Source organism: Carlito syrichta, unplaced genomic scaffold (assembly GCF_000164805.1).
Source record: "Carlito syrichta isolate Samal-C Ts95f unplaced genomic scaffold, Tarsius_syrichta-2.0.1 Scaffold314332, whole genome shotgun sequence".
NCBI classification, from domain to species: domain Eukaryota; kingdom Metazoa; phylum Chordata; class Mammalia; order Primates; family Tarsiidae; genus Carlito; species Carlito syrichta.
Genome location: NW_007258428.1, coordinates 193,374 through 210,507, shown reverse-complemented (window position 1 = coordinate 210,507; position 17,134 = coordinate 193,374). Strand labels below are relative to the sequence as shown.

The 17,134-nt window shown below is 34.4% G+C and overlaps 1 protein-coding gene across 1 annotated transcript in view; it reads right to left on the bottom strand.

The window, feature by feature from the left end:
* The window catches only part of TOX3 (TOX high mobility group box family member 3), a 103,794-nt gene that overhangs the window by 13,067 nt on the left and 73,593 nt on the right, over window positions 1-17,134 (bottom strand). The window contains exons 2-3 of the mRNA XM_008071448.2: window positions 16,758-16,823; window positions 12,563-12,817 (exon numbers count right to left, since the gene is read on the bottom strand). Coding sequence (XP_008069639.1) covers window positions 12,563-12,817; window positions 16,758-16,823 — 321 coding nt within the window. The remainder of the gene's footprint in view (window positions 1-12,562; window positions 12,818-16,757; window positions 16,824-17,134) is intronic.

Sequence of the window (17,134 nt, the reverse complement as noted above, 5' to 3'; positions counted from 1 at the left end):
TCAGGCATGGGTTTACTTGCTATCCTTACACGCATAGCTTTTGGTTCCATTACCCATTATCCAGCTCTTTGAGAAAAGGAGAATGAGTTATTTATTTTATCCTTCCAGAAATGCATGGGACATGCAGAGAGGATGGGCTTGGGAAGCATAGAGATTGGGTTTCACAGAGCAAACATCTGTTTGCTTTAGGGCACCCTTTCTATAAAATCCTCTGCGGTTAACCAGAGGGTCATTCCAATTCTGAATTACATTGTCAAAGGCATCTGGAAGTCATTCAACGTCTTTTGGATTGGATATCACTTTTTTCACTTAAACCTACTTTGTTTTCTTTTGTTCAATCATCATGACTAATATACTAATAGATTTTTAAAATATATATAAAGATATAGTAGAGATTATCAGAAATAGCTTTCTCTGAAAGTTATTGCAGTTACTTCAAATGTAGCCTCTGTTTTTGGTAGTCGTGCAAAAAGTCTTTAAAGTTGTTGCTTCTTTCTATTTTTTTTTATTCCAAAGAATCAAAAAATGAAGACATGCTTTTCAAATGACTTACTTTAAGACATGTCATTTAGAGTAAGTCTGTGATTTTACTGAAACCAAATTCTCTTGACTCACAGTGACCCAGAATCTAATTTTATACACAAGCTTATGAATTCTTAACTGCTCCTTTTTTGAGTCCTTCTGATAAGGCTTATTTTTTGTTCTTTAAAGAAGCAGAATAAATTGTAAATAACTAAATTGGAGCCTTTGGTTTCTTAATATTAAATATATAAATGTCACTGAATAAGAAGTTATACCAAAGAAAATTAGTTGAATAAATTAAGGTCTACCCATACTACACAGTATTATGAAGTTTTTAAAAATAATGAGCTTTTATGTGCACTGACCTAAAACAGGGTCCCTCAATCTCAGCTCTACTGACATTTTGGATCAGATAATTTTTATTGTGGGGGCTTGTTGTGGTGCATTGGAGGTCTTAGCAACATCCCCAGTCTCGACCCACTAGATGCTGAAAGCATCCTCTCTCCCCCTACCAGTCATGACAATGAAAAATGTCTCTAGGTTTTGCCCCTAAAGGCAAAATCATTCCCAGTTTAGAACCACTCACCTAGAGTGATAGCTAAGATATAGTATATGGAAGCAAGTTACAAAATAATTACATAGTACAGTCCCATTTTGTTAAAAAAAAAAAAAAGTATATCCAAATTGTTAACAATAGTGACATTAAAAGGAGTAGAATTGTAGGGGTGTGTAGAGGAGTCTTAACTCTTTCTATGTATACATGTATGCTGTTTTGACAAACTGTGACAAAAATACAAAACAAAAATAAACGAAAACTAAAATTTTGGTCAGGAAAAACAAAAAAGAAGATAACAATATTATTATTAAATATATAAACCTCCCATTTCTTAATAATTTCTGAATTATTAAATTACTGTGGAATCCTGGAGAAAAAGTGTCACATGTATCAGAAGGGTACCACACTTCCTTGTCTCATTGGCTATGTTGTCTTCCATCATTCCTAAAATATGACATTCTATTGGCAAGTGTCCTTCTGCAGAGTTGTATGGATTTTAGGCTACCAGTTGATTCTAAATTTTTGTTGTTGGCACTCTATCACACCGTTTACTCATTTCTCCTAGAAAATTTGAGCTGTCTGTCTACTCTTCCATGTTCTCTTTAAGTTTAACCATTGTCCACTTTCATCACTTCCACTCCTTAACTAGTGGTCATTAAGCTATCTTATTCTTAATTTTACTCTCCATATATGTCTTTCAGAATGCCTTTTAGACGTCTTTTCAATCTTATTTAAAACTAGATGTACAAGTAATTTCCAGGGAACATTTAAATTAAGTACTTTAATTCTGACTGCATAATAAATTAGTCAAAATTATAAATTAGTTAACTGGCATGGCCATGAAATGTGATAATCTGATTGGTACAGTTTTCTTATTAACAGATGAGTTACTTTGCTCTCGTTGCTTCATTGCCTGTGGAAATCCGCACATATAGATGCTTGATAGACTCATCCCACATCTATAGCATTTCAGATGGCTCTCACAGGCAAACAGAAAGCCAAGAAACGTTTCCTGAATTCCACCTGCAACTTATGCCTTTATTATGGATCTGGTTGCTGAAGAGCTCCTGTTGATTGACAGCCAAGGTTCATTGTATTGCAAAGGTATGTGTGTTTACTGTGTGCCAGGATTTGTGCTCAGCTTAACATGCATTTTCTAATTTAATCCCCTAAATTTCTTTCCGAATTACATACTATTACTATTTCCATTCTTAGATAAGAATGATTAACTAGAGCACAAAAAGCTGGCTAGTGATTGCTTGATGGAAACACTGCTGTAGGACGCCATGGTGCCTCAGTGGTTGATATGCACACGGGCAGAAAGAGAGGTGAATCTGGTTCTGAGCTCTCCACCACCATTCACCCCCCTTTAACAAAATCAACTCCATTTCCATTTATTTTCTAAATTGAGATACTTCATAACATTTCCCTATAAAAATAGAGTTCTTCTGCAGTGGAGGTAGTAGGAAAACAATTTCTAAAGAATATTATTGTTGGGGGCCAAGGCCTTGCCAAAGCTTAAGAATCATACCCATAATATTCAGATCCCAAAAGATACCAGTCTCATCTTTCTCATCTCCTAAAAATCAAGACACCAAGAACCTCTAATGTATTTTTAAATAACCTTTGACCTACATAATTGACACATCAAAATGTGCTAGCATTTACCATGGTCCACAGTTATCCAATAATAACTTCCTGTGAGTGAGGATTATAGTATAAGAAGATTAATGGGTAAAGTGTCTCTTTGGAAATTCAGACTTCTTTAGGGCCACCAATTATTAATAACTGCTTTGGGGGACTTGATGATCCTTAACAGCTCTCTCTAGTCATTTTCCATAAACAAAGTAGCCTCTAAAAGATATTTTCTTTACTCTTAGAATTTCCACTTAGAAAGATGTCAGCTCAGTTTAAAAATATTTATTGAGCACCTACTGTATGTCAGGACAAACTAGAAAATTACCACATAGTTCTTTTAAACATTACTCTAAATAAAATTTAGAATGGACTAGCAAATTTACTATAACAAAGTGTAAGCCAAAATAATTTATATATACTTTTCCAAAATAGCTCACAATTTTTCCCAGTTGTAATGACACAATAAGAAAATAAATAATCATGAATGTAGCCCAAGGAAACAATGTGTTTTTGTAAATATTACTTCTTACTTATTAAAATTAAGTCTTGAGAGGTTTATCAATGATCACTTAAAGGCAAAACAGTGAGTTATAAGACATTGCCACTATCATATTCAACAATAAGAATTGAACAGTGGTAGCTCTTTCAACTCCTTTCACAATTATACTTTAAATATACAGTGTTCACTTGTATCATTTCCTAAATTTTTTCAGCATTTGGGAAAAACTTATTCTTTGTTCCTCGTCTCACTTTGTCCTCTAATTGAGGATATTAAACAAGAGTTTCTCAACTTCAGCTGTATTGACACTTTGGTTTGGATAATTATTTTGGGGGGAGGGGCATCTGGTGCATTACAGAGTATTTAGCAATATCTCTAGCCTCTACCTACTAGATACCAATAGTCTCCCCTCCCCTACCAAGTTGTGACAATCAAAATGTCTTCAGACATTGACAAATGTCAAAATCTCCATTGTTTGAAAACTGCTGTATTAGACAAATGTCATGAAAATCATCTCCTTGTGGGCGATAGTGGTGGTGAATGTCCAAAAATTCTATGTTCTGTCCCTAAAAATAGAAAGCATATTTATAAACAGGATTCAAATTGTGATAAGTATTATAAAGAAAATAAATAAGTTATACCCCCAAAAAAAGTTATTGGGGGGAGGAGGGCATGAGAAGAGCTACATTTGATTAAGGAGACTCTCAGAGTAGGAAAGTTCTTTCAGGGAAGATGACATTTCAGCTGATACTGAAGGATGAGGAGAAGCCAACCATGAAATGAGGGGCAAAGCATGTTCTGGCAGAGGGAATGGCATGCACAAAGAAAGAAGTGAGAGAGAGCTTGGCATGGCTGAGAAATGGAAAGGAGGCAGGAAACTGAGAGCAAGACAGGCAATGTGAAGAAATGCAAGAGGATTGGAGAGATGGGAATGGACCAGATTGTGCAAAGTGAGAACCACAGAATGCTTCCCTGAGGAGGTGACCCACTAAGCTGATGTGAAAAGAGAAGCAGAAGTTAACCAAGACAGAAAAGAGGACAGGGCATTCCAGGCAGAGATGAACACATGCCAAAGCCTAGGCGTGGGCAAGCACACCATGGATAAGAAAATGAGAGGCCAGTGTTTCTGGACCAGGAAAAAAGCAAGGTTGGCTAAGAGGCTGGAAGAGCAAGTCATGACCATAGAGTGACAAGGTTTACTGTCTGTTTTAGGAAGTCTTTATTATGTTCACAGTGCAGAAGGCTGCCACTGAAACTTTAAAGCATAGTGTCTATTTAGTGGGGCTATTCATTTCAATAAATATTAACTGAACATATCTCATGGGCAACCCATCTAAAACAACTGGGGACATTTCTGCTTAGTTTAAGTATACACATATAGCCTAACATCTCAATCAATGTTTTGAAGAGTATCAAAGGATTAATTTTTGCAGTCACAGAAAGTCATTCTGAATGGGCAGGCCATGGACCTCGTAAGACGCTCTCACTAATAGAAATAGCATTGGTTTCTATCTACTGGCTTGTGAGTATGATTCATTCATGGGACTCAGCAAAGCCTCGTGGTTTGTGTGTATCTCGGTGGGGTAGAGGAGTGCTCAGTTAAGGCTTGCTTCCCTCTCCATCTGAATAAAAAGCCTCTTTGTCTCTCTTAAGAAAAAATCAGAAAAACAATGACTGGATACCCTGGTAGCAGTCCTTCATTTTCTTAAATTGCTTGTAACCCAGTCTATTACTGAACATTAATCATTTGAGTGAACTGTTAGGATCTGAATAATTTTAAAAAAGGAAACTTTAGATCATTAGCATAAATGAAAAACTAGAGTCACTTATGACCATTGGAATGCCAAATAAATACCAAGCAGTGAGACCTCATCTCTACAATAAATAAATAAATAAATCAGCAGGGCGTGGTAGCGCATGCCTGTAATTCCAGCTACTCGAAAGGCTGAGGCAGAAGGATCGCCGGAGCCCAGCAGGTCGAGGCTGCGGTGGCCGGGAGCGGCCACTGCACTCCAGTCTGGGTGACAGAGTGAGACTCCAACTCAAAAAAAGAAAATAATATGGTGATTAGTCAGTGTAAATTCTGGGTCCAGCCTAAGGCTCTGGGTCTGGGGTTTGTTTTCTTTTCCTTAAGAAGGACAAGAGAGGTGTGAAAAACTTATTAGCTCCAAGCTGAGACTTTCTCCCAACTTAATCAAGATTGAAAGAGAATTGAAAGGTGAAAAACATCTTCACTGTGTAAACTATTATATTATATAACCATGTTCATATTTCATATAAAGATATGAATGTCTTGGTGGGTAGGGAGTGGGAGAAAAAAGTGATAAAGTTTGCTCTTACTTCTTAGCCAAGAAAACTCTAACTTCTCCACAAATTTAAATCCTTTTTCACTCATTCTATCAGGCCTAGAGCAGCTCAGCATTTGTCTTTGTTCTGCATACTTAATAGGACACAGTTACATATACTCTATCTAGTCCTGCTTTTTTGTTGTTTCTTTTACAAATGAAAGATATAAGTTTTCAAATTGACTTTTTATTTTATTTTTTCAAATCTTCTGTAGAGATGGGGTCTTGCTATGTTGCCCAGGTTGGTCTCGAATTCCTGGGCTCAAAAAATCCTTGCCCTCCTAAAAGTGCTGGGATTATATTAATGAGCCACCACACTTGGCCTGATTTTTTATTTTAAATATCACATATTATTATTCTATTCTACCTATTTTTACTCATTATAGTGGGGTTCATGTCCAACTTGGTTGATTTCATCATAAAATAATTTTTAAAATCCAATATGTAGATGTGTTTAGTGCACCTTCTATCTATATTTGCAAATAAATATTCTTTGTAATGATCCAATATTACGTTTTCATAATAGAGGATAACATCCAATTAAGAAGCAAATAATCCAAATACATTAGAGAATGTGACTAAATGTATTTTCACTGTGCCAGTGTTTTAATCAATATTTCTTGAGAAATGAAGCAATTAAATAATTATCAGTAATAAAATTACTTCATGTTAATAAATCTCCAAGTCACTACAAATATGAAATGCAGTCCAGTAATTTTAAGTTCAGTTATTTAGTTATGTCTTATAACAATGCTAACATTTTGTTTTCAAGTTAACAACAATGAAATAGTTATGCATAGCTACTATGTTTGTAACCCTAATAGATCCTAAAACAAATATAATTATCTCAAATGCACACCAATGATAATTACAGACCTCTGTACTACCAACTTTATGTGCATCAAAATATCTGCACTTAAATAGATGACTTTTACTTAATAACTACTCTCAGAGTTATAATCAGCATAATACCTACACATGAATGTTTTGTAAAAAAAAAAAAAATCGTCTTCCCTAAAGTTAATTAATAGTTTCTTAGCAAAATAAAAATTTCAAGAGTTTATTATCAAACACTTAATGACATGTACCCTGTAACTACTTTTGCTTTACCAAAGAGTCAGGCCCCTGATTATTTTATTTAGTCCTATATTAAAATGTTAAAGAGGAATTCCACTTGCACAGTTGTTGATACTCTAAGCCACCTCCCTCCATTTTGATTTAGCAGTCAAGGTAATAATAATAAGTAAATATGGTTTCATTGTCCTTTCATTCCTTCATATATTGAACAGATAAAATATTTATTGAGAGTCTAGTGTATCACAGCCCAGTCACTGTTCCAGTCCCAAAGAAGACAGCAAACACAGCAGGTGAGACTGTTGCCTTCCAAGAACTTCTATTCTGGTAGAGAGGGGACAACTAGTAAACAAGCAAAGGAAAACATTGTAATGGATTTCAAGTGCTGTGAGTAAAAGGAATAGGGGTAAAATAAAACAGGGGTATTCACTTCTCCAAAAAAATATTTAGGCATCATGTCAGTTTTATTCAGAAACATCTAAGTGATATAAAATGGTGACTTTATTATTTCTGAAGCACTGCTAAGTATTGGTAATACTCAACCATAGATGATACATGTTTAAAAGAAGATATAGTAAAATAAACTACAGCCAACTTTCTTATAACACTTTCCCTTAAATGTTATAAATCAAACAAGTAGTCATGTAACACACTGCACAAAAGCTAATTGGGTTGAGTAGAAGTTTGGGACAGCATCCTATTTTATGGGTAGATGACCCTAAAGTTGACTCAGCCCTAAAGACAACATCTATCTGGTTCAGGGTCAGTAGTATTTACAGGCCAAAAATAAAGAATATTTAATTTAAGCTCTGTAGGCACAAGGCTATTTGGCTCTACAAGAAAAGCAGTTCAGAAAAATGTCAGGCCTGGGCAGTTTTCGTAGATAATTGTCATGGTATAGTAGCAGCTAAATTAAAGTTTTGACAATAAGCATCTTTGAAACAGTAATCGAACTGAATATTTGTATTACATGGAAGAGACACTGGTAATCAAGAAAATAATTTCACAAATAGCATAATCAGTCTCTAATGATTAAAAACATGATGTAGCACTTAGTAGGTACTAAGTAAATATTTGCTGCAGATTAATATGATTTCAATTTTATAATTTAGTCTTTGTAGAGATAACTCCTATTCCATCCAAAGTGTATTTTTTTGTTTTTGTAAGTTGTGCCTTTTCTATTGCTAACTTACAGTAAAAATACTTTTTTACTATAACTTGACCAAAAATAAACATTTACTGAAGTAATCATACAATTTGAGAAATTGTTGGTCCCCCCATGAGTAAATAGTCATCATCCTGTGGAATTTAGCTCCACAGCCTCTACTGACAATGGCAATGAACACGTTCATAACAATAATAAGGGCTTGTTTTAATAGAACGTTCCACGCATTAAACACATTAATGACCCATGAAATAACTGTTTTATCTGTAACACATTAAGCAACATTGCTGAAAACAATGTATTAATTGAAAGTCTGCTATTTCTCTTAATGTAAGATTTTTCTAAGTATAAAAAAAGTACAAAAGTCATTTTTTAAAACAAATATAAATAAAAATTCAAAATTAGAGCCATGCCAAATGATGGTATAAAATCTTCTAAAATAAGCCTGGTAATTTTATTTTATTTTATTTTATTTTTTTGAGTTGGAGTCTCACTCTGTCGCCCAGACTGGAGTGCAGTGGCCGCTCCCGGCCACCGCAGCCTCGACCTGCTGGGCTCTGGCGATCCTTCCACATCAGCCTTCCAGGTAGCCGGAATTACAGGCGCGTGCTACCACACCCAGCTAATTTTTTGATTTATTGTAGAGATGAGGTCTCGCTGCCCAGGCGGGTCTTGAACCCGCAGGCTCAGGCAATCCACTCACCTCAGCCTCCCAAAGGCACGGGATTACAGGCTGAGCCACTGAGCCCGGCTAGCCTGGTAATTTTAGATGTATTCTTTTGATAAATTGCCATTTGTGTGATCAAAAATGATATCTGCTGGATTATGACTTAAGAGTCTTATGAATATTTTAAAAGCTCATAATTTTCTTCTCTGCCTGTCTCCTATAGGACTTTTTTCTCTTTTTTTCTCTTTCCTTAACAGATACTACCATTCTCAAATATTCTTCCCTTACTTCCATCTTTTTCAATTTTCTAATACTACATTTGATATTGCTAGAGCACCAGTGTAGCATTTCCTATACATATGTGCTATCACAATTAAATCCAAGGCAATATCAAACAGAAAATGTCGGTCTTCTAAACATGGAAATATAAAGTATGAAGAAAAAGTATATGAATTATCAGTGTGTTTTATAAATTCTCTTTTGGGGGCATACAAAATATGAGACTAGAGACAATTATTTTACTGTCTGTTTCTTAGATATCAAAGAGAATTTTGAAATTCATCAAAGCTAACCTTCTGTTATGTACAACAGGCTAAGCTGAAAAGAATGTTAACAAGTTCAATTTTCATTCAATCAGCACTACTGCTCTCTGAAATGTTTCATTGCAGGAAAGAAATAAAAATAATCTATATGGTAATTATGAGGATGAATCCCCCAGTAACTTTCAGCTACATGAAAGGTCAGTTCTATTCAAGATATTTTATCAGTCCCCTGCACATACTCCTGTCCTGTCATTTTAAATCTGAACAGCATTTTATTTTCCCATTTACAGCTACCTGCAGAATTAAGTACTTAAGCCAAATAAGAAAAAAAAAAAAAGAAAGAAAGAAATGTTGAATGCTGGCAAAGGCTATAATAGCATAGAGATAAATCGTTCATCTGCTCTCTCTCAAGCCTCTAGGGCTGCAGATTTTTCTTCTCCTGGTGCACTGTGGGTATTCAAAACTTGTTCAACATGATTTCATTTCATTTCAGGCACTGCCTGAGAAAACTAAATTACAGAATCAATCATACAGAAGGTCAGAGTGAGACTTCATTACAAGTATTGCATGCTTGCATGAATATCTTTCATTTATGACTGACCCAATATGTCACAATAGCTGTCTAGTAAAAATAATCCACTTTCTGAAATTGATGTACTACTGATGTCAATGCTACTCAGCGGGCTGGGCAGATTATAGAGAGGTGTTAAAAAAAAAAACCCTTTGGAGTGTACATTGTAGATTTTCGGAATTGCAATCTTTTGTAGATTAAAACAATTTCCAGATGATCATTTGAACTGATAATAATGCTTAGAGGTAACAAATTTTTAACCAAAATATACTGTTGATTTTGACTCACCAACCACATCCTGTTTTAAAATACACGTATTCATGACAAGCAAATCAAGGTTGTTCTTTGAAGTCACAAATGCATAGACATTCAATTTTTCAGCAATTCGCTTTTGAATACTAGGGCATTATTTGCATATTTTGAAAAGTGAATGCTAATCATTGGATTCTTTTTAATCCCCCTTTTTTGTTTCTGCTTTCTGTTTTTAAATATAAAGGCATAAATTTAGGGAAGATAAACATGTTGTGCTTGTTGCCAACAATAATGCAGCTAATCAGTAATGTGACAAACTGTCATTCTTTCTAAAGGAAAACCGATGGAGCTCTGAAGAAAAGCTGGTTCAATATAACATAAACAAGCTGGCTTTTCTTCTTGTATGATAGTCTTAATTCACCATAGCAATCCTTAACAGACAGATATATTCATTTGGATAATAAAACTTCTTACTTGCATAAGGTATAAAATATCCAACATACACTGGAAAGCTCAATGCATGATGTATAAAGTATTATTTATTATTTTTCTGGTGACCTTCCTAAGGGAAATCTCTGAGGAGGCTTCTGTGGAGTATTATGATGTAGCCAGCCAACTCGGTACCCAAAGGGAGATATAGAAGAACCTTGACATAACCTATTTTTAACCATGCCTCTGGCGATTCTGAATTCAAGTTTATAGGTGAACATGTCAGGTAGTACATAGAACAAAGCCAACGACACACTGTATTCATCATAATTCTGTCCTAGTACATTTTATTTTTTCCAACATTTGTGATTTAAAATCCCATGACATTTCTTCAAGGTGAAATTCTACTAGAATTTTCAACAAGATTAGTTTGTTTCAAGCCAAAATAAATATCATTCAGGTTCAGCAAAACTTCAAAAAGCCACCAATATATGTGATGAGGTCCATGTAAATACCATGACAATAGCCTGCACTTAGCTAAAGTACCTATACTTTTAAAATCAATGAAATAATTCAACTGCTTTAGTGATTAGCCATACATTACAAAAGAAGCATTAAAAATTGAGTCCTCTCTTCAAACGCAGGTCCGTAAAAGCATTGTTCTTTAAGTGTATGTGAATATCATAATTATTTTATGATTCCATCTTTAGTTCTTTCCAATATAGTAAATTCAATTGACCATGAAATGAAATTTCATAGTCAAAATGCCTCCTTTACACTTTTTTATAGCAGCATAACAGTTTTATAGCTTTAAGGCACGGTAATTCATCAGATGTTTAATTTAAAGGCAGATTCTTATATTATTAATAAATATTTACCAATTTAATAAAGTATACACTGTAGCATACATTATATGGTCTTTTAACTATTTCTGAAATTTAAATGAGCCTCGCTAAGAATCTATGAATAATGGTGAACCCTGGCAAACTCCCTTGGTGACTAAACACACCCTTTTTATTTTTATTATTTTCTAGGCACAACATTGCAAGCCTGACTGTACAGGAACAGAGGATAGAGAACCCTCCGTTCTAGTGTCAAAGGAACACAAATGTAAGAAAGACCACAGGAAACAATTATTTGTGATGTCGAGTAATGTTTATGAATACTTAATGACCATTTCCCGACTGTTCACTGCATTCTTTTCAACACAAAAAGTAAAAATAAAAACCCTGGTGTTCAGCTCAAATACAAAAGATCACAGGCAAAGAAAATTATGTTGCCGCAATCCTATTTGGCAAAGTAATCTTATATTTCAGAGAGCACACTGAATCTTTGCTCCACTAATCCACTACATATTTTGCAATCATATGTTGTTATCTGGGGAATTAACAATGAAACCAAAAAACATCAATGGCATGGTCCTAATGTGCAGAGAAATATGTAAACAAGCAATAGGATTTGTTTTCTGTTATACCAACACATCTGTTTCATTTTATCAAGGTTTTTATAAAAAGCCCTATAAACTATTAATCTTGTTCTAAAATGTCTGCTTAGTACCTCACCTAAATAGACACAAATGCATTATATACTATGACGAAAAAAAAAAAATCCCAGCAGAAGAGTTTAAAATACTTAAGCAGATTTACTCTGGTGATTGCTGACTATAATTGCACACTAAGAAAAATAGAACCAAAATTATTGCATTAGTAATCTTGGCTCTCTAGAGTACCTTATTCAGTGTTTATGACAATAAACAACACAATTAGGTGTATTTCACAGAAAACCTGTTCTACATTTTCCTCTGTTGGTTACAAGCAATTGCTTTCTCTTTTGTCTGTATCTTAGTTTGGTATTTCATTTGCAGTAGCTGCAAATCATGTATTATAAATGCTATGTTATAATCCAACAAATTTAAAAGACCTAGGCATAACAATAAAGTTTTCCATTTCTAAAATCTCGCCTGGGCAAACTTTCAACTCAAGCAAACCTCTGTGTTAAATCAAATGCAAAAGAGACTGGCGACTGCCAAACCAATAAATCAGTCATCTTAGAAACCATATCAAATCAGGGGGATCTTATCGGGTCATTCTCTTTCAGGTGACTGTCAAACAACTCAATGCCCTCTTGTTCAGTAGCAGGCATTGATCCAGTACCTGCTTGCAAATGGCACTAGGAAAAACAATTTATATGTCCACTGGTAGACAGACAAGAGTAGATTTTATAACATGGACTCTCAGATATTTAACATGATTAGTGCAAATAATTAAAAAAAAAACTTTCAAGCAATAAACATGGTGCCTACCATATGCAAACCACTGTTATGAAGCACGCCATCTTGTTCCACAAGATTTCTTGAAATTGTAATGGAAGGGAGATCCAGGCTTTGAGGGGGAAACTGGGGTGTGAATTCACTTCCCTGGGAAGGCAATGGATCACTGAGGGCTTGAAAGGGTAACAGGACATCCGGCATGCCCAGGGCAGGGTCTGACTCAGGAGGCGGCGTGATTGGTGGGATTTCAAACTCCTCATCCCCAAGGCTTGGCGTATGGAATGTCTGCTAAAAGGAAACAAAATATAGATATCTTCATATTTTGCTCCTGTATCTTATTCCTCCTTGGAGAAAAAAAGAAATACTTTGCATGAAAATACTACATATCTAGGCCAAATATTTATTTTTCAAATGAAAACATCTTAAACACAGATTTCCATATATAAAGATTTGCTGATCATTCTGATTAAAGATTTAAGTCTCATTATCATATGGTTTTAATGGAGTATCAGTATTAACAGTTTTTTAATGCGTACTTAATTAGCAACATCTGTCTTTGTTGTTAGTTGGAGCATATAACAAATTGCTACTTTATTGATATGTTAGTGAAACAGCTCAAACCGCTGACACTATCCACATGCTTCATAAAATGCTGACGATTTTGTGGTGCGTGCGCATGTACACACATTAATCCAGAAGTGAACATTACACTATTTACTTCCTGCCACAACATATAAAACAAGTAATGTTAAGTTTGTGGTTTGCGTTTTTAATTTCCTTATTGATAAGTTCCCAAATGCAAGGAATGCTTCTATGGAAATAGTTACTGTTTGTAATACTAAGTTTTACATAAGGATCAACACAGCTCATATTAAAAGGTGCCACTGCTTTTATTTAAACTATAAGGAGTTATTTTCTCTTATACGAACATATTACTATGTATTCATCAGAACATTTTCTACCAGTTTTCAACTTTAACAACAATCTAGAGAGCACACAACTGTACGGATATTGATATACTAATCACACTGATGCTGCTCACTTACTTAGAAAAGTGTTGTTACATCACAAGACTGAAGTAAATCTCATGCATTGTTTTCCTTCACTGCTAGTGAGATTCTTAAAGGCAGTGTTTTAACATTGGGCCTCTTGATGTAAATCAGGGCTGTCTTGCTCAACCACACTAACCACCTTTCTAAAGAGAGAACTTGGAATTTTTTTTGGGGGGGGTGCAGCAGGATGTCAATAGCTAGGATATTTTTTGCTGAGATGGAAGGGTTGGGAGACCACTCAGATACTTTTTATTCCTAGCTCGGAAGGTCAAAGTTGTAATTCGCTTATCATTAATAGTATTTGAAAGAATGGACTGGTGCAAGATAATTTGAATCTGTTATTATCAGTTAAGAGAACTAATTAAGAGCTGAAAATCACCATTCTTCAATCTATCAATCATGATATAACATAATAGCCACTTCAGAGTAAAAACAAACTCAAGAAAAAAAAGCAATGAAAATATATCTTACATATAGAGCCTGTCAAATGTTATTTGTATCTCACAAGAAAAAAAGAGGTCACAAGCTATGGCAGTCTATGGCGGGGCAATTGAACATCTTGAGGTTCTTAGCAGATTCAGTAGATGCAAAACACTGTAGCATGATTTGAAAGCTGGAATGAAATATTGGAGTTTGTGACATATGTATTCTAATAATGACTCTAAAAATGTTGATTTCTGACTGTGGTACCCCGAGATCGCAAACACAAAGGGATGAATTGGCCACAAACGTGGTTGGCTAATGAACGTAACCCTATGGCTGCATTTGCCGTTATTTTGGCACTAATGTGGTCTAGTAACAGATGCAACTGTAATTTGTGACTCATTTGCTACCCCATTACTGCTTAATGAAATCTAACATATCACATTAACAATACGGATAAACACTCATTCTTGATATGTGGCATTTGGCTGTTTTCATTACCACTGTAATTAACACTTGAAATATTATTTCAATAAATATTTAAAGTACTTTAAAAATGGTCAGGGTAATCATGACACAGACAGAAAACATAAAGCAAATGTGTGAATTTCCAACTCAGAGTATCCAGTCCCCATAGTGTTATCTACAGGACAATATCTATGTGAAGGGAATTGGTTTCAGGCACAATTTAGACTTTACAGCATACAAACCTAAAGTCTTCCTGAATTAGTTTTCACTCATTAAAATGTTAAAAAAAAACAAATAAATTTACTTTTAATGCAGTGATTGGGAAATTAGGCACATGCTATAATGCAGCATTAACATTTACTTGGGCTCTTTTTGTTATTGTTCAAAAAAAGATGTTCAGAGAAATCATTACATAAGATTACCTCTTAAACTCTAACATAAAGTATGTCTTATGTTAGGCAGTCACAATTAGGAAGGTTTTCATTTTTTTTGTTAAGAAATAGAGGTCATACATAATATGTCTCTGTGGAATAATTTTTTAAAAGACAGATTAATTGTAAGTTAGAATTTAGTATATTTCTAGATCCTAAACTAATAAAACAATACAATAACATTATAATATATAATCAAGACCGTTCTAAAATTTTAAACTACCTTTAAATAGAGATAATATATTAAATACAAAGTTAAACTATTCCTTAAAGAAAAGGATCCAGTGTATCAGATATCTAAAGTTATAAAAATAACCATGTATGGCATCAATATAAAAAAGACACTGACTTTTGTAACTATGCCATATGACCAATATCAGATTAATCACTTAGAGTTTCTGTGATTATTTTTTAGATATTGACTTTTCAGTGTTTACCTTGAACATGTTAAAGGAGTATGTACATGGTTAAATACCATCTGTACTGAAATGTTCAAAACATTTGTTCCTTTTGATAAAAATGCAAATCTGGAGAACTGTTGTATCAACATATAACAGCCAATGTCTGACACGGTGAATTATCACAGCTGGAATTAAATTGTCTCTGAACAGCTGCTGGCAGTAGAGCTTTCATCAATGTTTGATTCAAATGTAGGGAAAAAAAATCCTACAGAATGAAACATCATGTTGTCCTTACAGATGGGGTTTGTGTTCATTATCACAAACAACACAGCAGTCAGTGCCAAACAATATTCCCTTATCTAAGCTGTCTTCTTGGTTAGAGAAATGATGGTCACTATAAAAATGATTAATCTAGGAATACCCTTAATTCCTGATTCCCCATTTATTCTAATAATTTCTTAAAGTTAATTTCTTTCATATCACTTGCTTCCCTTTACCAAGATCATTTATGAAGCCATGATTATGCTCATTCTCTGGGGTCAAGCTAGTTCAGTTTCCCATATTTGAATGTATCTGGAAAATGAAAACTTTTTATTATATAAGCCGCAAGAGGAAATGTTCCATTTGGGGCAATTTCACTTGTTTGTTCTTGTTTTACAATCTGAAATCTCACTCAGACTACCATTTTTAAGAAACCATTTTTAATCTAGTCAAGATCAAGGTTCTTGTGGAGGGCAAGCCAATGAGACCAGAAAACAGTCCTAAATCAATATCAGGAAATGCAGTAAAAACAGCAAGAAGACAATGTTTGTTCCATTTGCACCCACCCATAAACTGAAGACAGACCCAGAGATAACAAGGTGCTGCATTTAGATTCCATCACCTATTTGGAGCATGCCCACTCATTCATTCATTCAATAAATATTTATTTATTGAGAGACTACAATTGCCTAGACTATGGGGATCTAGCAATACATAAAACACTCATTTCATGTCACCCCACAAAAACTCCAGGAAACTATATTACTATTCTGCCACATAGTATCCCAAACCATGACAACTTAATGACATTATCCCTAGAGATATACGAAGTTAAAATATTTTCTATTAAAAGTCATTTCTAGTCTGGTTTCCAAAATAACCACTTAATCTGCTTAGATCCTATACAGTTGTGTGTGTGTTTTAACACTTTATATATTTATTTTTGTTTGCATATATTTTTTTCATCAAGAGATCTGCATGAAGTTAGTAACATTAATAACAGCCTACGGGCAAATGATAAAAACTTGTCAGGTTATTTTCTTTTCTTATAAGCTTTTCTCATTTCTCCTCCAAAGTCGTTACCTTGTGCTACTTAAGAAAGGGATGAATTTGATACTTTGATTTCCCCTTCAAGCCCATTGAATTACCTAAACAACACACAAAACATGAACAAACACATTTAGACACTTACCTCACTGGCAGCAAAGAAAGCATTGTTTGCCTCGGCCATATTCATGTAGTTATTATTATTTCCAAACTGAAAGAAAACAGATTGTCTTATGTTAACATGAGGCATACTAAAGAATCTGGCTGTGATATGGAAAGAATGCTAGTATAACAAGATAAAATGGAGGGGTCTTACTCAGATCAAATGTGAAATATGAAAAAGGCTTCAAAGTCCTATGCTACACCATCAGTAAGTTCCCTCAGAAAATAAAGCAGAGTTAAGCTAGCTCAATAATTCTAGAAAATAGCTTTGTTTCTCATCAAGACTAATAGTGAAGGGAAAGGATTACAAAACATTAGGCCAACTAGTCACTAGTGTGTGTTGTTTATTGAGCTAGCATT